General features: G+C 30.3%; 1 protein-coding gene across 1 annotated transcript in view; it reads left to right on the forward strand.

Moving 5' to 3' along the window:
- LOC107439861 (receptor-type tyrosine-protein phosphatase kappa) overlaps positions 1-22,469 on the forward strand; it is an 82,663-nt gene that overhangs the window by 24,664 nt on the left and 35,530 nt on the right. Inside the window, exons 3-10 of the mRNA XM_043045697.3 lie at positions 2,569-2,656; positions 6,072-6,148; positions 6,249-6,285; positions 11,814-11,911; positions 14,856-14,972; positions 16,296-16,456; positions 17,945-18,080; positions 19,670-19,819. Coding sequence (XP_042901631.2) covers positions 2,569-2,656; positions 6,072-6,148; positions 6,249-6,285; positions 11,814-11,911; positions 14,856-14,972; positions 16,296-16,456; positions 17,945-18,080; positions 19,670-19,819 — 864 coding nt within the window. The remainder of the gene's footprint in view (positions 1-2,568; positions 2,657-6,071; positions 6,149-6,248; positions 6,286-11,813; positions 11,912-14,855; positions 14,973-16,295; positions 16,457-17,944; positions 18,081-19,669; positions 19,820-22,469) is intronic.

Genomic DNA, 22,469 nt, shown 5'->3' on the forward strand with positions numbered 1-22,469 from the left:
GTCCGGTAACGGACCCTTCACAAAATATCTTTTCATAAAAACGGACCCTTCACAAAATATTTTAACTTAAAAACGGACCCTTCACAAAATGATTTTTCTTTTAATTGGACCCTTCACAAATTTGTTTATCTTCATTATTGTTTTGTTAATCGAATAAACCCTTCCCAGGGCAGAAAACAAAGATGGATGTAAACGAATTAAGTTTTGTCTTCGGCAGACGATTCTTCCATTATTCGTCCGAAATAAATATTCTGCGTTCAGCAGTATAGGCTAAATATCAAATGTTGCATCTCTAATTTAGAAGCAGCAATTGCTGTTTGTTTTTGAAAATTTAATTTTTTTATTATAATTTTACAGTGCCGAGCATAATCTTGTATCTATTTACAATTTAAAAAGTCCTTGAAAAAGTTTTTTGCAATAACCGGACCCTATTTGCACAAATTCATAAAAGCGGACCCTGGTTGAAAGAATGTGAGTAATTTTTTCACAATTTCACGAAAAACGGACCTTTCACAAAATGTCTGGACAGACCCCTGATAAAGAATACTGAATTTATCTTATTTTCCCACAAAATTGCGAAATAAATATGTTATATATAACATTTTGTAATAAAAAATTTAGAGACACTATTAATAAACTCCCAAACCGAGTTGTTGCTTTTCTAAATATTTTATCGTAGATTTCAGTTCTGTTTTGTCATATTTTGATTTAGCCCTGTTTATTTTATTCTGTTCTACAATAAATTTTACTATATATAAATCGTTCTATAATTAAAAACATAAATGATTTTTATAACAGTTCACGTGATCAGTTAGTCAAAACAATCCGACAAGAAGATAGAAATTACTTGGCAAATAATCGAGATCAATCAATATTCTCGTTCAGTCTGTGAAGAGGATAGAAATTACTTAATATTTAATAGACTATGATCAGTTTGTCAAATCATTCGGACGAGAAGAATGAAATTACTTGCGAATAATCGAGGACAATCATTATTCTCGTTCAGTCTGTGAAGAGGATAGAAATTACTTAATATTTAACATGCCATGATCAATTTCTCAAATAAATCCGACAAAAAGATTGAAACTACTTGGCAAATAATTGACTATAATCTCGCTAAGCTATAGTTAAACCTAGCTAAGTGACGATGTTTACCATCATAGATCAAAAACTAAAGAAGCTCATATCTCCAGAAATGATGCTAGCAACTATGTTACTCATTGGTTATTCATTTCATTTAATAAAATAAAACGCTTTGAATAAAAAATAAAAATCGATATTAAGGCTTGAAAGCCGGCAATGTGTTCCTTATTTAGCTAATAATGCCATGTAAACTAGTCTTTTCCATCTGGCTCGATCAGACACAGTTTCTCCATCTATTGATGTCCATGGTTTTAAGATCTTTTTCCGCAGAATCAATCCATCTGGCATTTGGTCTTCCACTTTTTCGGTCACCTGTAAATTTTCCAAAAGTCATCTTCTTAACTGGGTCACCATCATCCCTTCTAAAGATGTGACCCAGCCATTCTTTAACTATCAGAAATTAAATATAAAAAATTTTGTCAATTTTTTTAAACTATAAAAGCTTAAGTTTTTTGATGCTTTCTATTATAGTTTTTTAGTTAGTCGAGAATGGATTCTATCGACTAGTTAGTTGATTAACTTGATTCTTTAACTATCGCAAATTATATAAATAAAATTATATAAATTTTTTTGACTATAAAAGCATAAATCCTTTGATACTTTATATTATAGTTTCAGGGATCTGTTTAGAAGAAATTTGGGTCCGTTAACGGACCCTTCACGAAATATCTTTTCATAAAAACGGACCCTTCACAAAATAATTTATCTTTTAATCGGACCCTTCTTGAAAAGGTTTTTTGCAATAACAGGACCCTATTTACACAAATTCACAAAAGCAGGACCCTAGTTGAAAGAATGGGACTTAAGGCTTATTTTATATTCACAAATTATGAATAGTTTTTTCACATTTTTACAAAAACAGGACCTTTTACAAAATGTCTGGCCAGACCCCTGAGTTTGTTAGTTGATCGAGAATGGATTCTATCAACTAGTTTGTTGATTAACTTGATTCTTTAGATATCGCAAAATGAATAATATACATTATGTTACTTTCTTTCTTCATAGTAATAAACCTTTAAACAGTGTTTAAAGTGATTAATGATTGATTCTATCAATTCTGTTTGATTTTGTAGATTGTGTTTTCTAGAAATCAAAAAATAAGCAACACTATGTTAATTTAAGCATATAGAAACGTTACTGTTGTTCCATCGAAAATCTTATTTTTACTTTAACCTGGTAGGTAATATTCAGATTACATAGGTAATTTACAAAATACCTAGATAGTTTTAGAAATGAAACAATTTTAGGCACTTTAATTCTGCCCTATTACCATGATAATTTGTAGAATTACTGATTTCTACACTTTAGTGGAAACATTCATACCGCTTAGTTTGACATATTTTGTTGAAAATATCTAAACGCTATTTCTACAATTGAAGAGAATATTCAATTAGTAATGTGACACTGTTTCTATTTTTTCCCCAGCTATTGCGATCAGGACCTCAGAAGCCATGCAACGTGGGAATGAAAATAGAAAACAGACCGAAAAATAGATATCCAGACTTATTACCTTGTAAGTACATATGCATAGTTGTAACAAATATATTGTACTTTAATAATTTAATATTGTTAAAATTTATTATTGGCTTAAAAATATTTAATAACTTTTTGTTTACTGTAAAACTTTAAAGTCTAGATTTTAAATACTGTTAATATTAAAATTTAAAATATTTCGATTTATAAATGAATTTACAGTGATTTTGCAACATAATGAAGCGCGTGTTTTGATGAATGAGTCAGTTATGTTAATTTTAAAGAGAATTCTTTTAACATTGGTTAGTGTTTTAACTTTAATATAAAAACTTATAAAAGGAAAATTGACATATAAAATTATTTTAAGCGTGGAAATAATATTTTTAACTCATAACAACTGTTCACATTTGAGTCTATGTGATTTTTATTTAGAAATTTAAAGGAAATTAAGTTGCATTTTAAAAATAAATACAAGCATTAAAGTTATGGCAAGCAACTTGATTATCAGATTTTTATTTTTGGAAGTTTTTACTTGTTTTTACTCCCTGGAATTGAACGGGTTAAGAAAAAAAAGTTATTTATTTTTAAATGCACAATAAATACTATGTCTTCTTTACATTTAATATCAACGCATTTTATATAACATATAGAAGAGAAAAACTTTTTTTAAAAATTAAATTGCAGGAAATTTAAATAATTTATGAAATAAAAAATTAATAATAAAACTTTTTTTTACAAATTTTAAATTTAGGATACTTTTTTTCACTTTCTAATAAGGCTTGTTTCCTTTCTAATTCTTTGTGTTAGAGAAAGTGATATTTTTGCTCCTTTACAACACATTACAACATTATCTTTACTAATGGAAAAGACCTATTTCCATACATAGTAATCAATGAGTAGGTATTTGCCGCCCACGACCAAAAATCTAGGAAACAGAACTGTTGCGCACACGGTTTTTTATTAAATCACCTTGACATGAAAAGAAGAGCCTCGTTGTTGAGCTTTCACCACAAATAATTATTCTTTTATCTACTTTCTCCAAAATTTCACTTTCAAAAGTTCTTCCTTTTCTACTTAAATAAGAATCTGATGTTTAATTTTTTTTAACAATAAAACAATTTTTTTTATTTGAATACAAAGTTTTTCCAATGGACTAAAGAGTAGAAAATTATTTTATTTTTGCCAGGTTTAAAATTTAAAACTTCATGTGGGGGATTTTCAATTGTGATAGCAGTGAAATTACGATAGTGATTCGCTCTAACGTTTTTCGTTTTAGAAGTGACAAAAATAAAAGTAATTTATCTTTTTTTAGTCTTCTTGAAAATCCGTGTATTTAAAATGTTATTTTTTATTTTATTATTATAATTATTTTTTTAGTTTTGTGTCTGGTTTTTTAATCTCGGAATGAGGTTGTGAATTTTGCTAGCTTTATTTATGAAACAATTGTAACTTGTATTAGTATCAAGCATAGATCTCCAGTTGAAATTTGAGCTCTTTAGCTCGTCGGAGGGATGTCGGAATAATGATTGACGAAGTATTCGATTCAGCAACAAAAAATCCGTTTGTAATGGTCAGAAAATAATTGAAACTTAAATTGTCATCCGGTACAGAGCTCCAGTTACCTCGTATTCGTAAATTTTTGGCAATTCAGAATCACACGGAAATTGAACCCTATAGTAAAATTTCATCTGTAGAATTATCACAAACGTCTTCGAGAATAATATGCAAATTACAGGAAGACACCAGACGATAGTACGTCACAATGACGAGAATGTAAGATAGAGGCTTATAAGGAATGGTGGCAAAGAAGTAAAATTGTTCACAAGCGTTCTGTAAGCCGCTCAATGCTATAACCGAATATTTCTGACACAGAGGACGCATGTGGAGGATTTTTTGCTTGTTAGAATTATTGGCTACCTGGAATGCGGGCGTACTCAGGTGGTAGCATTCCAGGAACTTGGAATTGCCCAAAGCGGCATATGTAGGCTTTTACAATGATTCCAAGATGTTGGAAATATCAGTAGACGTTACAGTACAGGTCGCTTCCCTAGTTACAACGCCAAAGCAAGACCGTTATTTGGTAGTAATTGCTAAAAGAAGCAGACTGAGCATAGCATCTGACCCGTCTCGTGAACTATCTGCAGCCATAGGTACCACTGTTTCAAGGCAAACCGTATACAGACGTTTGAAAAATATTGCTCACAAATCTGTCAATTGCGTTCAACTCACTGCTACTCATTGTCTTCGCTAGCGACTTGCCTGGAATAAGAGACATGCAATGTAAACATCGTCACAGTGGGCTTGCGTGATGTTTTCCAACGAGTCCAAGTTGAGCTTGCAGTTTGATTCAGATCGGAGTTTTATATGGAGAATGTCAGGTACCCGTTATCACCACGTAATAACGGGTACTTGATACCATAATCGAATGACACCGTTATGGTGGCGCAAGATAGTTAGTTCGGGGTGGAATTATACTGGACTCCAGAACTGATCTGAATGTTCAAATCGGAACCATGTCAGGCTAAATTTTTCGGGACATCATTCTGGAACAACATGTTAATTTATTAAGGGTTGTCATGGGTTTGTCCTTACGGAGGACAATGCCCGTCCTCAGCCCCACCGAGCCAAGCATCGTAAACGAATGTCTTCAATATGAGGATATATAGCCAGCATTCTGACCTGATTTGATAGGGCATGTTTGGGACATGCTTGGCCGACAAGTTACAGCCCGTCAATCACCTCTTACATTTGTTCCGAAGTTCGGAGAGCATTACTTGCTGATTCCCGTGATCAGTTTAATATTTTGCTGTTCGCCATGCCTAGACATTGTACAGACTGTATTTCATCACCCTGAAGCCATACTATGAATTGATCATTATACCAACCATGTAATATTAAGTTTTTGTAAAGGAGATAATTTTTATAATTGCTCCAGGGATTAAAAATCATAGTTTTTAGGAATGGTATCATACATACACCATATTTTTTGTTTTTTTTTTATCTATTGTTTAATAAATCCCCTTTATGAATAAATCACTTTCGTTTTGTTTCTGAACCTTAATTTATGAACATGAGTGTAAAATTGGAGCTCACTGGTTAATTGAGAAATGGTAAAGAATTGATCGGCGATAAATACCATTTGATTATGCGGCTATAAATTCTGATTGAAATGGTCAAGAAACGATTGTAACTTTATATTGTTAGGTATAAAGTGTCCGACCAAAGTTTGAGCACTCCAGCTAGCTGGGAACTGATTTATTTGTCTATTGCAACCTTTAAACTTCTTATTCTTTAAACTTAAAAAAAGTATTTTTTCTTTTGAAGTTTTAACAATTCATAAAGGACTATTGCATTACCCTTTAATTGTATCTGATTGCAAAAATAGAAGTTTATTGTCGTTAATTTTGTTTTTCTTCTCCACATGCATTAATGTTATTTAATTTCTTCTATTGTAGATGATGACTATCGTGTTGTCTTGCGAAAAGTTAAAAACGATCCTCATTCTGACTACATCAATGCTAGCTATATTGAGGTGAGAAAAATTTATAATGATCTAGAAACAAATTTATGTACACTCATATATTATGTATACGCTTAATAACTTACATATGTATTTTATATTAATGTTACAGAATTACCAAAGAAGAACGAATTATATTTGCACTCAAGGTACGTATCGATTTCTTGTGTAAAATTTATGTCAATCTACTTAATTATTTTTAATGTAAGTTAGTCAGGGGTCTATTTAGAAGAAATTTGGGTCCGTTAACGGACACTTCACAAAATATCTTTTCATAAAAACGGACCCTTCACAAAATAATTTATCTTTTAATCGGACCCTTCACAAATTTGTTTATCTTCATTATTGTTTTGTTAATCGACAAAACCCTTCCCAGGAGGGGGGGGGGAGAAAGACAGATGTAAACGAACTAAATTTTGTCTTCGGCAGACGCTTCTTCCTTTATTCGTCCGAAATGAATATTCTGCGTTCAGCAGTATAGGCTAAATACCAAATATTTGTATGTTGCATCGCTAATTTAGTAGCTGCAATTGCTGTTTACTTTTTAAAATTTAATTTTTTAATTATAATTTTATAGTGTTGAGCATAATCTTCTATTGTTTAATTCTATTGTTTAATTGTATGTCTTTACAATTTAAAAACTCCCTGAAAAAGTTTTTTTGCAATAACGGACCCTATTTGCACAAATTCACAAAATCGGACCCTGGTTGAAAGAATGTGACTTAACGTTTATTTTATATTCACAAATTACGTGATCTTAAAAGCGAACATAAAGGCAGTACTGAAACAAGAATTTGGAGGATTTATAAATAGTCTTGTATTGTAACATTATAGTACAATATATGATCATTTTAAGTACTAATGCTCTAAAACTTTTTGCAAGGGTCAAAATTTTCATGATATTCCTAATAAAAAAATATTTTTCCCCGATTTGCCTTTTTTTAACCTTTTTTCTTGGTTTTTTTTCTGTTATCGAGCAATATTGTGACTCTTTTATAATACTCAACATAACAAGTACGACATATTATGAGATTCTTTTTAAAATGCTTATAGTATTAAATTTACAAAAAATTTATGTTTGTAACTAGTTAAAAATAACTTGCCTTCCGTTATTGCGACAATTTGTTTTTCATGTTTAAATGAGTAATATTACTCAAAATAGAGATAAAGGATACATATTTTTTTAAATTTCTGGTATTAATATAAGAAAAGTGAAAAACAAACATTTCACTTTGTTTTCTTCTTGAAATCCTAACCCGAAATGTTTATGTAGCAAACATTTGTAGGCAGCTTGATGCAGTAGAAAGTAGTCTTAATCCCCAAAAAAAGAAAAATACCTCTGCTATTTTTGGAAATTTTTCTGCATACTTCAAAAAGATGCACCATTATTTTTGTTGATTATAATCTATCGTGCCACCTATTTTCCACCTTAAAGCAACTATTCAGTGTTATCAGGGAAGTCAAAAGTCATTGCACTTGATTTTTTTTTTTTAACTCCCATCTTGCAAATACTTTTTATCTTTTGGCAATTTGTTGTTCGTTATTAACTTGTTTGAATTTTAATGCTAGTTAAAAGTGTAGTGTCTGGTAGAGAATACTTTATTAAGGAAAAACAACATTTGGCACTAAATAGGTGTATTTGCTTATTACTACTTTTTTTTATCATTGAAACTTGTATTATGTTTGTGGCAATCAATTTAATTCTTAAAAATTATTAATAAATAATGTTTACGCTGATTGAGTATGTTATGATCTAAAATAATAGAAGGTTAAATATATTTTTTTGTTTATTTTTTATTCTTAAATATGCAGATGTTAAATTTTTATTAAGTTAAGGATTTAATTCTAAAGGTCTTATCAAGTTTAATAAGAATTATTTTAAGTTTTTCAGTACTCTAAAAAATCATTGTTCCCCAACCCCCGGTTCGTGGATCAAATGGTAGCGGGCTGCCCATTTCATTGAAACTGAATTTAAATTCCTAGGTTTATACCCCAAATTAAAAATATTTGTGTTCCATTAAAATTTTACTAGTAAGTTAAAATGTTAAATCACTTTATAATTAATTTTTGGAGTAGCTGCATGTTATTTTGAAGGCATGCTTAAATACAATTAAATTAAAATTAATAAATAATAATAATCTAAAATATAAACAATCAAAGATCCCCCCCCCCTCGGACCGCGGTAAAATTATCAAACGTTGGCAGGTCCGCGGTGATAAAAGTGTTGGGGAACACTGCTCTAAATATTGAAATATGATAGGAACTATCATATATATATATATATATTTTTATCGAATAAGGTCATTCTGAAATATAAAAAAAGTTTATTAAATTTTTTAAACAAAATTTTAGTTTATCAATTTTGATAAAGTTGAGATAAATTTTATCATTAAGCGAAGTATAAGATTTAGATAGATGTTTAGTTCAGTAAGATATAACTTCTTAGATGGATTTTCTTCTTGCTCTATTTTTTAAAGAATATTCTGCACTAAAATTGTCTAGATTTCGTCCAGTCTTTTTTTTTTTTTAATTATTTCTTCCTAATTTTTTATTGAAACCATTATGAGACCTGTTTTTGCCTTAAATATTTTTTTAAATGTTTAGCAGACATTGATTTATAAATGAATCTAATTTTTGGGCCAAAATAAAGCATTTGTGTATTTAATATATTGTCAGTGGGATTGATAATAATATTGACTGTGGTCTTGATAATAACATTTTTATTCTAACTTCTAATATATACATCATTGATAATCATTTTTGTTGTTCCTGTGACTTATGAAATGTTGAATTGTTCTATTTTAGAAATATTTATGTTCACCATTTAATTGTCTTGTTTTCAAATAATCTATCATTCTTACATAGCACAAAATAATTACGTTTGTTTTTGAAACTTTTTTTTTATACCTTTTTAAAGTCACAAAAATATTTTAATAAATTGTCAGAAACACTTTTATTTATTCATTACGGTTTTCAAACCATTATTTTAATGTTTCTGAAACGTAACTTATCAACGACGGAAAGAGTGATAGAAGGAACGTCCCAAACATATTTGTAATTGTTTACTTTGAAAAGGACAGAAGAGCAAATTTATCTATTAGAGAGTAAATGCATTAAAAAAATGAAAGTTTTTGCAAATTTGTCTCTCTGCGTGAAAAGTTCATCTATTTTCTCTGGATTATAATTTATGTATAGGAACCCTCAATGGTGAAACTTCTGATTCTGTTTAATTTACTACTAAAATATTTCTCAAAAATACTTAACAGAAATATTTAAATACCATGGGGAAAAAATAGTTTACTCATATGTTCATTAAAGCTGTGTGATTCAGAGAGAAAACGATTTCGCGGTGAAAGGAAGGGTCTTTCCACAGTTCGGCTCCTCTTCACTATGCAATAACTCACGTGAAGAACCGATATTTCCCGTTATTGATTTGTCAAATCATAATGATCCTCAAAATAAAACAGATGGCGATCCAATAATCATTTTTGTGAAAAATGAACATTAACCGTTCTTTCCCCTTGGTATTCATTTCTTAAAGTTTAACTAAGTGTTCTCATAATGAGAGAGTTCAATAATTCGAATCTTTAAATAAAGTTCCTTGGCTATAGTAGATATGTGCACTACCCTACAATAATGGAGGAGACACTTTCAGTTTTTGACATTTTTTTTAAAATTTCTCAAGAAATACTTAAAGGATTATTTTGTAACTTAAGAGATTTTTAGTTCATGCAATTTTTCATGCTTAGCAATAAAATGTAAAGCTTTCAGAGGTTTGAGAGACCTACAATAAATTACGAAAGAAACTAAGTATTTTTGAACACCCTATGCCAGAAAATCAAGCAACAAACTTGTATGCTTACTTTAGTTGTTATTTTTAATAACTGCATAAAGTTTCGTAAACCTAGAGTAAATATTCGTAGAGATATGGATATTTTTATAAAAAATTAATTTTTTTGACTTACGTTTTTTTGCTGTAACTTTATAGATATTCGAATTCTCTTCCAATATTGTAGGTTAGTGTATGTTTAGTTGCACTTATATACCAAAATTTTTTTTTGAAAATCAATTATTGATTTTCAAATAAATGGATTATTTTGAATGTACGAAACTACGAGAATATTTTTAATGATTTTTCCTATTAGATAAGTAATTACAGCAAAAAAGGTGTTTCGTTGGAAAAATTAATACCTCAGTTTTTTCTCTCTCAGAAAGCTTTATTATGTCACTACAAACAATGACCAAAAACTACCTTCATTTCATTCTTTACTCGCATCTTTCAAATACTTTTTATGTTTTGGCAACTTGTTGTTCGTTATTAACTTGTTTGAGTTTTAATGCCAGTTAAAGTGTAGTGTCTGGTAGAGAATACTGTATTAAGGAAAAAACTACGTTTGGCACTAAATTTAAAAGTTGAAATGATATTTTTTTGTATAAAATGTACTTCTTTTCAATTGTACTTACCATAAAGAAAACCCTTATAATTTCAAAACTATTTATTTTATAAACTCAAATTTTATCTCATTCAGTCCAGTATAAAATTTTTCGTCAAAAAATGTGTTTTACATGTTCAGATAGCCCCTAGATATGTAAGTAAAAAGTGTACTTAAGTCATGTCAAAAATAGTACTTTTTATGTATGAAAACTCTCGTAACTTTTGAACTATTCGTTTTTATTGATTCAGGTATAGTTTCTAATGATTTAATGTAAAATACTACATAGGAAACAATGTCTTACTTGTCTAAAAAGGTATATCAGATTTGTAAATAAATACAAATACAAGTTTGTACATTTTGAAAATAAAACCCTTGTAATTTCTAAACTATTCGTCTGATCGTCTTTTGATTGGTCTCATTTCTTGTCTAGAAGAAATTCAATTCTCCCCCCCCCCCCCAAAAAAAAAAAATTACCCCCATTTCAGTGTAAAGACGAGAATATGTTTAGGTATCATTTGTGAGGACATAGCATAGCTTTGTGTAAAAAAAAAACAAGTATTGAGTATTAATTTTTCGAAGAAAAAGTGTATTTTTAATGAAAAGTAACATTAATGTCCAGACAAACTTTGCATGCACATAATTTGTATAATTTAGAAACGTTTTGATTCCGACCTTTTAAAATTTGTTAAAACATTTTTACATCTTAGTTAGTATTTTTGCATTACAAGACATAAACGAACAGTATTTAAAAACAAATATGAAAGATTTGTTTAATTCTAACAGGAATTGTATTTGATATTTTTGTATTGTTGAAATTTCCTTCATAGACAAACTAATATTTTACATTTTGTAATATATTCTGTAAAAAAAGATATTTTTTGTAACAGTATGTTACAGTAAAAACCCGAAGTCTTGTAAATCCTAGCTTTACCGGTAAAAACCTATCTTTTGCCGAAGTGGCTTGGTAAAAATCTAAGGTATTGATGTCATTTCGGCCTTTTACTAGTCATTTTGGTAAATCCTAAGTTTTTACCAGTAAAACCTAGGTTTTATTAATTTTTCTGCCTTTTTATAGTAGCATATAAATCCTCACTATATTTCAATGAAAATAATAGAGAGCTAAGTTGGAAACTTTATTTTTTCATAACTCTGTATTTATTTTGAGAATATCGTGCTTTACATAAGTTCTGTCTAAATTTTATTGTGTTATAAACATTTCTTCATTAAATACCCTATTTTAGGTCCCTTGGAATCGACGATAAGCGCTTTCTGGCGCATGGTATGGCAAGAAGATATTAATGTCATTTGCATGACGTGTAATGTCATTGAAAGTGGAAAGGTAAGAATTGGTAGTGTTAAGTGTTAATTACGGTTAATCACTGTTTATTAGTGATTAATGTTATTTACCGATGGTTAGTGTTTCTAACTATTGATTAGTGGTTTTTATAATTGATATAATGTTGATTAGTATTTATTGTTGTGTAGAGTTGATATTCATATTAGGGCAATTCCACGAAAGTGTCAACTTTTAAGTGAAATTTTTTTTTATGAATTGCATATTTTAATTTTAAAAATACAGTGAAACTTCTCCTAAATGCCACCTCTACTTAAGGGCCACCTCTATTAAGGGCCAATATTTTGAGGAACGAAAATTTTCCCCATAGACATGATGTTAATTTTCCTCCCATTAGAGAGCTACATTTTCCTGACTACCTCCAATAAAGGCCATTTTCCCCCCGTCCCATGAGTCCCCCGTGCCATATTTATCAAACCAAGAAACGCTAATAGAAGTAAATAAACTGATATCCCAATCCAAGGCATTAATAAGTGATGCGATTTTAACTAATTTGTTTTATAGAGTTAAGGAATCATTAGAAACTAAAATTGTTTGCGAAAAAATTGCAAAAAGTAAACAAACTTCAATTGAAAATTTTTTTTAAACATGTATAAAAACTTAAAATGTTAATAAACAGTTTTTTTCTACATAAATTTTGATTTCCTCATTTTATTTTTTGGTCACCCCCATTTAAGGGCCACCCCCATAAGGGCCAATTTTCAATGGAAGGACATGTGGCTCTTACCGAGAGGTTTCACTGTATGTTCAAAAATAGCCAAAGTCTACATATTGCCGTGTCACTTTTGATAATTTTAAATTTTTTGAATCTGGCAGCATTCTAAAGTAATCACATGGCTGACAAGTGAATTGTTCACATTTGTGCTCAAATTGTTTTCTTGAAAAATACTCATAAAAGAAATGTATCTTTCTTTTGCAATATTTTGATAAAAATATGCAAATAGAACAAAATTTGAACATTTAAAACGTTATCATTTTAAGTTTAATATATAAAATAAAAGTAACTTCTTTTACGTCATTCCGTCACATGTCTTAATAATGCATAAATTTCCTGAGAACGAAGATAAGATGTGACATTTGCAAGTTAGATATAAAACCTCTTCAGAGACAACCTAATTTTCAAACTGTTGAAATTTTTACTAATTCTTACATAAATATTAATCCTGTTTATCTGTTACATTCTGTTTATCATTTACATATTAATAAAACATTTTTTAAATGAAGACTTTCTTCTACTAAACTTTTTGTCATTCCGTCACGGTCATTCCGTCACAGCAAATCGATGTTAATAACTGCTAGCCAACCTGAGGTTAATTTTCCAAATTCACATTTTACATTGCTTACACATTATACTAAAAGTATAAAATAGTTCAGAAAAATAATAGCTGCAAAATTCGCAGAAACTACCAGTTCTAAGCGGCATGCCAAAAGCTTGGTTGCCAAAATGTCATTCCGTCACGCAAATAAAAAGTTCGTAAAATTAAAAGTAAAAAAGATAGAAAATCCTGTTTTATTTAGTTTATGAAGCGCATTATGCCAATAATAATGATATGCTTGAGAAAAAAATTTTTTCATTTGAAATTAGATACATAGAAACTTCAATTAATTGTTATTTTGCAAGTCAAAATGTCGTTCCGTCACATATGGAATTGCCCATATGTGACATTAATTGATCGTGTTAGAATAGAGATCAAACATTAAAAAATAATAAGGAAAAAAACATGTGTTGACAAAGTATTTCATAATAACAAAGTAATGTTCCATACTAACTAATTTTATAATAATTAATAATTCTTAATATAGATTATTAAAATTCTTATTAAGAATTAGGTAACAAAATATGCTCATTTTGGGTCACGAATTGATTTATGTGAAAAAGATAAAAACGAAGAATATGTCAATAATGATCAATTATTTATAAAATCAATTGAAAAAATGGAAGGAGATTGAAATCATTAGTTTTCTATTTTCTGCTCAGGAAACTGGAATTTTTTCACATAATTTTAAAATGAATCTCAGTGTTTGTCAACACATAGCACTGATGGATGCAGAAACTCTAAAACAATTTTTTCAATTTCATGTATCGCATTTTTTCTATTACATGTTAGTTATTTTTTAAAATTTTAAATTCAAAATTATTTATTTATATTGGATATATTGTTTTAAAAAAGTCATTACTTTTGTTATTTAATAAACAATTGTCTTTTTTTAATATTTCAATATTAATTTCTTTTTTTTTCCTGATTAACTTCCTGATTATTTTTCGAGCATGCTGGTTTTTGAATAGTTTAAACCTCGTCACTGCACGCTTCTTAATTTTCAGTGCTTAATTTTTTTTTTAAAAAATAATAGTGTTTATTTTCGCACATGCATGCTATGAAAGAATTAGTTAATGAAATAGCCAACTATTACAACCTTTAAAAGTTGCACATTTAATTATCGTTTTTTTATTTTATTTCTAGAAAGTTTGATACTATAATATAATAATGCATAGGGAACCGATTATCCGGAACGATCGGGACCATCGCTATTCCGGATAACTGATTTTTCCGGTTTTCTGAATCGCTACAAAAAGCCGTTTTTTTATTGTCAAACTCAACTAAAAAAATATATATTTGGAAATAATCTTAAAAAGAAGAAAAAACGATGAAGTAATACACTAATGATTGTTTCCAAAATGATGGTAAGGTTAACATCTTTCAAAAATGAAAGAAAATCTTGAAATCTTATGAGGAAAAAAATATTTTTTTTTAAAAAAATGGCGGGAAAATTTATCGAATTTCGTTCCGGTTTTTTGGTTTTCCGGTTTTCTGACTTCCGGATAACGGGTTCTGTACTGTAATACGATTTCAATTGTCTTTTTTAAATATTTAAAACCCATACTTGTTCTGATATAATTATTTTTTCCTTCATCTTTTATATTCTCTAGAAAAAGTGTGAAAAGTACTGGCCTGACAAAATGTTGAAAGTGGCTGATCTCATAATTACTTTGCAGAGTGAAAAAGTGTTTTTAGATTATACCATAAGGAATTTTAAAATTATAAAAGTAAGATTATTACGATAATTTATTAATTTTTAAGTTTCCCAGTAATTTATAATTAATTCTGGAGCGAAGAATATATTTTATATATTAATAGTATCTGCTTGTTTCTCTTATCTTGTAATATTCTCAATGCATGAAACAATAAAAAGCATGCGAATTTACTTATGAATGCGAGAGTTGATCTAGTTGTACGAGATTATTATTTAATTTTTATGGAAGAGGTAAGCGTTGTAAGGGTTAATTTTTAGGTAATTTGAGTGATTATTGGGAAGTAGAAACAATTCCATCTGATCTTAACCCTCTTCATGCATATGGGCCTGGGTCCTCCCGAGGACGTATATAGTTTTGTTTCATGATATTATTCAGATTCGTATTTGTGCTGTGATTTGAATGTAAACCCCATTTGTAGACACCAGACAGTTTTTTGAAATCACACCAGATGGCAGGCCTTTCAAGAAAGTTAAAAGAATATGATCTCTTTAGAAGTTATTGAAAGATTCAAGAAAGAAATGGAAATCTGTACACATAATGCAAGCCAGGACCGCCCCGAAAAGTTTTTTTCCCATAGTAGTCTAAAAGATGTACATTGTTTCGAATTAGTCACTTTTAATGTTTAGGGCCGGATTAGCTTGGTTGGTAGAGCGTTGAGCCCACGTTCAAGAAGTCGTGAGTTCGATCCCCTCCGGCCGAAGAGTCCCCATGTATAGTAAATGGTTCTGGTGCACTTTAAATCTGTCGTATCACAAAGTTCTCCATGTTCCCATAATAAATCATAATAATCAAACATCAAGCTCTGGGGGTACTGAATATAAGATTGATCGTTCTCTGGTCCAGGTCAAAATTACGATCTGTGGATGTATGAATGGTTCCAGCCTTTAAAACGGGCTGTGACGTTTGTGTGGCGGAAGTCGTATTCTTGGCTACAGATGGCGCCACTGAAGAACAAGAAACTCACCATCAGCCTTAAATTCGCTTGGTTTCACCAAGTAGGCTTGCTGGTATTGGCAAGTGGCATTAAAACAACAGCAACGTTTTCAAATCTTTTTCAACGTCATCGAGCCATCTGAGTGCACGTTTTCTATAATGCAATCTGGCTTGTTGAAAGTTAACAGCTTTGTGGGGTTGTAATTATCTGATCTAAATAAGTGACCAAGATATCTTATTCGACTTGATTCGAGAAAATTTAATACTCTGGTTGTTTAAATTTCATGATTTCAAAGAATTCTCCATACGTTATTTTCCTTGACAACTGAAACCTTTTTATGTATGTAAATGTAACTAAGGAAATCTTTTTTACTTTATTGGTGATGCTTATTTTAATTTTAGGTTGGCTCGTCAGGTCATCGGATCGTTCATCAGTACCAATACACAGCATGGCCGGACCATGATGTTCCTTCCTATCCCTTAGCTATCTTGAATATGATTAAGGATATCAAAAAGTTTCAAGAAGCCCAGCAAAAGAAGACACCGTGGTTACTACATTGTAGGTAATACAAATATCGGAACAATATTTGATATTAATATTTTTTTTATCGAACTGACGGCGTTTTTTCGTTAATGAAAATTATAACAATTTTTAATTTACTTCTGAATTTTCGGACCTTATGGTACCCCAATTAATGGAGAATACCAGATTCCAGGCAGTAACATTTAAATATCTTAGAAAGGAACCCGCAAAGTTTAATCAAATAATGAACTTGTGGTGCTAAACCATTTTATACCGAAGAAAAATCGTTTTTTCTTCCTCTTTTGACTAGAATATGTGCTTTAGTGTTTTAAAATGTTAAACCAAATGTTAAATGTGCATGTAAAATATCCAAGCAAGCTTTTGCACAACTCCTCAAGGTCATTTGTAAGCACGTCCATACTTTAGAAGCTCATTTCTCGAAATTTTAATTATCTACTCACCGAAAATCATTACACAAATCTTCATCGTTTTCTTTAAAATTTAAACTTCGTAGTTTGACTTTTAGTGCAGACAATAATTTAAACCCGAAAGTAATGTTCAAAAATGTATTCTATCTAAATTAACAAGCATATTTTTTTTGACGCTTTCAAAGATAATAGGTTTTTGTGATTTAATTTTCGATGCATATATTTTATGAATAATACGAAGTTACTAATGTGAATATACGAAATTAGTAACGTTTCGATTACGTTACTAATTTCGGAAATTACACCATCGTTTGCTTTATTTATATAACATAATTTAAACTAGCCCATTGAACCAAAAACCTCTTATAAAGCAAAACTTCATTGATTGAAATCAAAGATGCAACGTTTTTACTTTCCACGTTATACAGGGCTCCAAAAATATTGTACAATTAAATAACTTTTTTAAAATTCGGTTTCTCAAGAATAGAACTGCTCGACCGATTTTGTTTAAATTTTGTATTTTGCTTCATAAAATAAATTTTTTTATAATGATATAAAAATTTGTATGTCTTACGATTCAAACTTTATTACTAAATAAAATAATTAAAATAATAAGTTTTTACTTAAAGCTATATTTGCAAGGAATTTTCTTTAAAGGAACAAATTTTATAATTGTGCCAAAATAGGTTAAAGAAAAATCAACATTAAGGGGTCCAAACTTTAGACCATTTTCTTTATCAAACTATGGGGACCATATTTCCCGGATTGCCGCTACCCCCTATATTGTGAGATAGTATGTTTCTGTGTCTGATTTCGCAACTTAAAATATCGGACGAACTCTTTCATTAGCATATTTGAGGTCACCCCTGGAACCATTAAGATTATCTTTGTTAGATCATAAGTTATTCGGTGTGATTCTTCTTCTTATTATTTTTTTGCAAGCTTACATGCATTAATGTTCAATACACTGTTAAATATTTAATGAAGTTAGTCATTAGATTGTAACTTTTGGCAAAAGTTTTATTCAAAAGAATCCCACGTGTATAATTTGTGCCCTTGTCATTCTGTATTAAATTATTTGTGTTTGTATTTACTTGCAGTGCTGGAGTAGGACGTTCGGGTACAGTTATGGTACTAGATTCAGCTATTGAAATGTCCGTGGCCGAAGGAAAAATTGATGTCCTAGGTATTCTTTATCGGATGAGGCAGCAAAGGATGAATATCATCCAGACAGTTGTAAGTCTTTCAAATAATTTTCATATTAATCGAAAAGATTTAGGGAAGAAGTTACCAGGGGACATTTAGAAAAAGCAGGACAGTTTTAGTCGCTGAAAAACTCTTTAATTAGGATTAAAAGAGTTTTAAATTTAGTAATCATCCATGAACTTCTTAAATCATTAGGGATCCGTCAAATTTGTCAACTTAAAAGCACACCAATGTTATATTTTTTTTAAAAAAATGATAATGTTAGTTAATTTGCAAAATCTGGAAAAGGTGTCTAAACATGGGATAGTGTCAAGAAGTCGAACATTCTAAAAACCTTTTTAAATTTAAGTTTAATTGGTTAAATCTGAAGAAATGTCACTTCCCAAATTTGATATCGGAGTTTTATACGATTGGGAAATTTGTACAACTTTGTATTATATTAGTCTACAGTTGTATGGATAGAAAGAATGAATTAAACGTAACGGAATATTAACTCGCATAAGGCTGTTCTTCGAACTCTCTGTCGTCGCATGAAATGATGCTTGTTTGCGAGTAATATTTTCATAACTGCTGTGAGTTTGCAACAGTTACTCATAACTGTTAGATAAAATTTAGCTTATCTTTAGCCAACGCCCTCTGTTTATTCTGAAAGTGGCACAAAACGTCGATATAGAAAAAAACCATAGTTTTTAGAAAATGAAAAATGTTTGTAGTATAATTTTTTAATATTTAAAAACAAAATTCAATGCAGCATTATCTGAATTCATAAAAATTTGCGAAATATGGGAATAAGGCATTAATTTTAATTATTTTAATGTAGGTGGAAAATGTCACCAAATTGGGAATTTCTAAAAAAGTTTAACAGCTTTTAAAACATTCAAGTTATTTGTCAGTTTTAAAACCCAGATAATTCTTCACGACAAAATAGCAAGTATAGTTTATAAGTATAGCTTTGCTTCAGGTGTAAGGCACTTGCTGTTTCTTTTTTGTTTCCCTTAGTAGAACAGTTTCGAAAAACAATGTACTGCAGCTGATAAAAGACTTGTATTTTTTTACTGCCATGTTCATACAGCTTCACATGATTAAAATCATTTTTGGTTTGAGTCCACCTTCAGCTAAAATGGGGGTGTCGAATATTAGAAAACTATCGCGTTTTTGGCACCATTCTTATATATAGCTGAAATATTTTGATTAGTAGTTGACATTATTTTGAGGCTTTACAGAATCACGTAAAAAAGATTTTTAAAATTATTTCTACATTTGCGAGAATAAAAAAAGCTCTTATAACTTTCAGCAAATTTTTAATGCATTATGATTTATTTTTTATTTTTCATCATTTGGATTTATATTTTCTCTATCAATTAGCTCTATCAATTGAACTGTAAAAAAATTGTTTAGTTGGAAAAACGCGTTTTTTCATTGATGAAAACTTTGGGTTACAAATTATAATGTTTGAATAACTAATTAATATTTTGACGCTTTGAAGGTTACAAAAATATTTTTTCACGTTTCTTTAAATATGGATAGTATATATTTGTCTACAAAACTATAGCGAACAAAATTTTAGGTTTAATAATTTTTAAAATTGCAACAATAAATATTTTTTTTCACTTTAACAGGACCAATACATATTCGTCTACAAAGCTTTAGTTGAATATCACTATGGCGATAAGTCTTGTAAGCCTGCAAATGAAATGGTTCTTTATTTCAATAAGCTGAGACAAGTTGATGCAAAAACTAAGAAGACTGGATTGGATTCACAGTTTGAAGTTAGTATGGAATTAAGATCTAAATCACCTCTCTATACAAAAACGAAAATCTGTCTGTATTTATGTACGTTAATATCTCTATAATAGGATCCGTGCATTGTCTAATTGTTCATTAGGAAAATCTTTGTTCTTGGAAGAAATACAACACATTAGTCGTGATTACATTTTCTAATAATTAAAAAAGTATATGCCGTGATGGCTCTGGGGATAGAGTGTTCGCCTTCCAATGAGGCGAAACGGGTTCGAATCCCAGTCGATACGAATTCCGCACCCGGCTTGCACCGATCACAGTGCTGACGTGAAATATCCTCAGTGGTAGACGGATCATGGGTTAGAGTCCCCTTGCCGTCAGGCTAACCGTGGAAGGTTCTCGTGATCTTCCTCTCCATGTAACGCAAATGCGGGTTAGCTCCATCAAAAAGTCCTCCACGAAGGCAAATTTCAACCAATACTCGATCCAAGAGTTCCCTTGTCTTCTGGATTGGGTTCAAAATTACAAGGTTACGGAGTTGAACATTAGTAGTCGTATACCCATAATATTGGGTCGGCTGTTCAACGACGGTTATGAAATATAAAATGTCTCTCAAAATAATTTTTCGATGACGTCGCTTCCACGTGACACTATTGACGTTAATTTCACTGGTACTCATCTAACATTAGACACAAAATGTGAATTATTGTTAAAAACGTACATTAAACTCTCAGTGAAACTCATTTTAGATTATGTTGAGCTGCAAGCTATCGGAAATCTCTAGCATCTCTCTTTAAATTTTTAATAGAGCGATAATATTCAGAAACCTCATTACAAAAGGAAAAAAAAATGAACAGCAATAAGAGTTTGTAATCAGGGGTCTGTTTAGAAGAAATTTGGGTCCGTTAACAGACCCTTCACAAAATATCTTTTCATGAAAACGGACCCTTCACAAAATATTTTAACTTAAAAACGACCCTTCGCAAAATAATTTATCTTTAAATCGGACCCTTCACAAATTTGTTTATCTTCATTATTGTTTTGTTAATCGAATAAACCCTTCCCAGGAAGGGGGGGGGGAGAAAGACAGACTTAAACGAACTAAATTTTGTCTTCCGCAGACGCTTCTTCCTTTATTCGTCCGAAGTTAATATTCTGCGTTCAGCAGTATAGGCTAAATACCAAATATTTGTATGTTGCATCGCTTATTTAGTAGCTGCATTTGCTGTTTAATTTTATTAATTATAATTTTACAGCATTGAGCATAATCTTGTATGTCTTTGCAATTTAGAATTTTTTTTTTTTGTAACGGACCCTATTTGCACAAATTCACAAAAGCGGACCCTGGTCGAAAGAATGTGACTTAACGTTTATTTTATATTCACAAATTACGAGTAATTTTTTCACAATTTTACAAAAAACGGACCTTTCACAAAATGTCTGGACAGACCCCTGGTAATGATTTACAACTGTTACTCATTAACATTTCCCATAATCTTCTTCTTATTCACCCATCTTATTAAAAAGTTACAGGTTTTTAATGTTTTAAAACATAAGTTATAGTTTGAATAAATACTACGTCAAGTTAAACAATATTTTCTTGATATGTTATTTTTACATCGACATACACCTTTCAGGATACTAAAGTTTAATTTTTCTATTGTGCATTGAAGTAGAGTTATTTCATTTGAAGGTTCACTGTTCAATTTTTAATCTAAAAAGGGGGCTGGTTGATACTTTATTTACGTAGCACTAGAGCTTCACAATGACTATTGGCGACGGTCTGGGAAACATCCCTGAGGATGATTCGAATACATACCATCGCAATTTTGATCCTCTGCAGAAGGGATGGCTCCCTTGTCTTTGTTGCCCAACGACCTGCGCGCGAAGTCGAACACTTTAAGGTAGAACAGTTTAACGAGGACTGATACCGCACACCCTCGGTTCCTATACGCAGGCTGATCAGAGATGTCACCCACCTGCTTACTGACCGCAGCCAGTGATGCCCGACCTTGGTGTTCAACTGGAAACCTTGTCTTTACGATCAGTCCTCTGCGGGACAAAGAAGGAAAAAAAAGGGGAGGGAGGCAATTCGAAGTAGTGACTTTTGGTGACCTTCCTGGCATCTTTAAACTATCGATGCGTAGTATTTCATTCTGATAAGATGAATGTTAGGAATGAAGAGGTCACAAAAATAAGTAAATAAAAAAAATTATTCTACATAGAAAAGGTAGTCTAAAACAATCTTAAACGAGTATTTATAAATTCCGCTATAAAATAGAAATATCGTATAGTATTCTTTTCTTAAGAATTTTGATATATAGAACTAAAATACTACTTATTAGTCAGGGGTGTGTCCAGACATTTTGTGAAAGGTCCGTTTTTCGTGAAATTGTGAAAAAATTACTCACATTTTTTTTAACCAGGGTCCGCTTTTATGAATTTGTGCAAATAGGGTCCGTTATTGCAAAATTGTAATTGTTTTAAATTGTAAAGATATACAAGATTATGCTCAACACTGTAAAATTATAATTAAAAAAATTAAATTTTTAAAAATAAACAACAATTGCTGCTTCTAAATTAGAGATGCAACATACAAATATTTGGTATTTAACCTATACTGCTGAACGCAGAATATTAATTTCGGACGAATAATGGAAGAATCGTCTGCCGAAGACA

Source organism: Parasteatoda tepidariorum, chromosome 7 (assembly GCF_982258835.1).
Source record: "Parasteatoda tepidariorum strain Cologne lab strain chromosome 7, Ptep-v5.0, whole genome shotgun sequence".
NCBI lineage: Eukaryota > Metazoa > Arthropoda > Arachnida > Araneae > Theridiidae > Parasteatoda > Parasteatoda tepidariorum.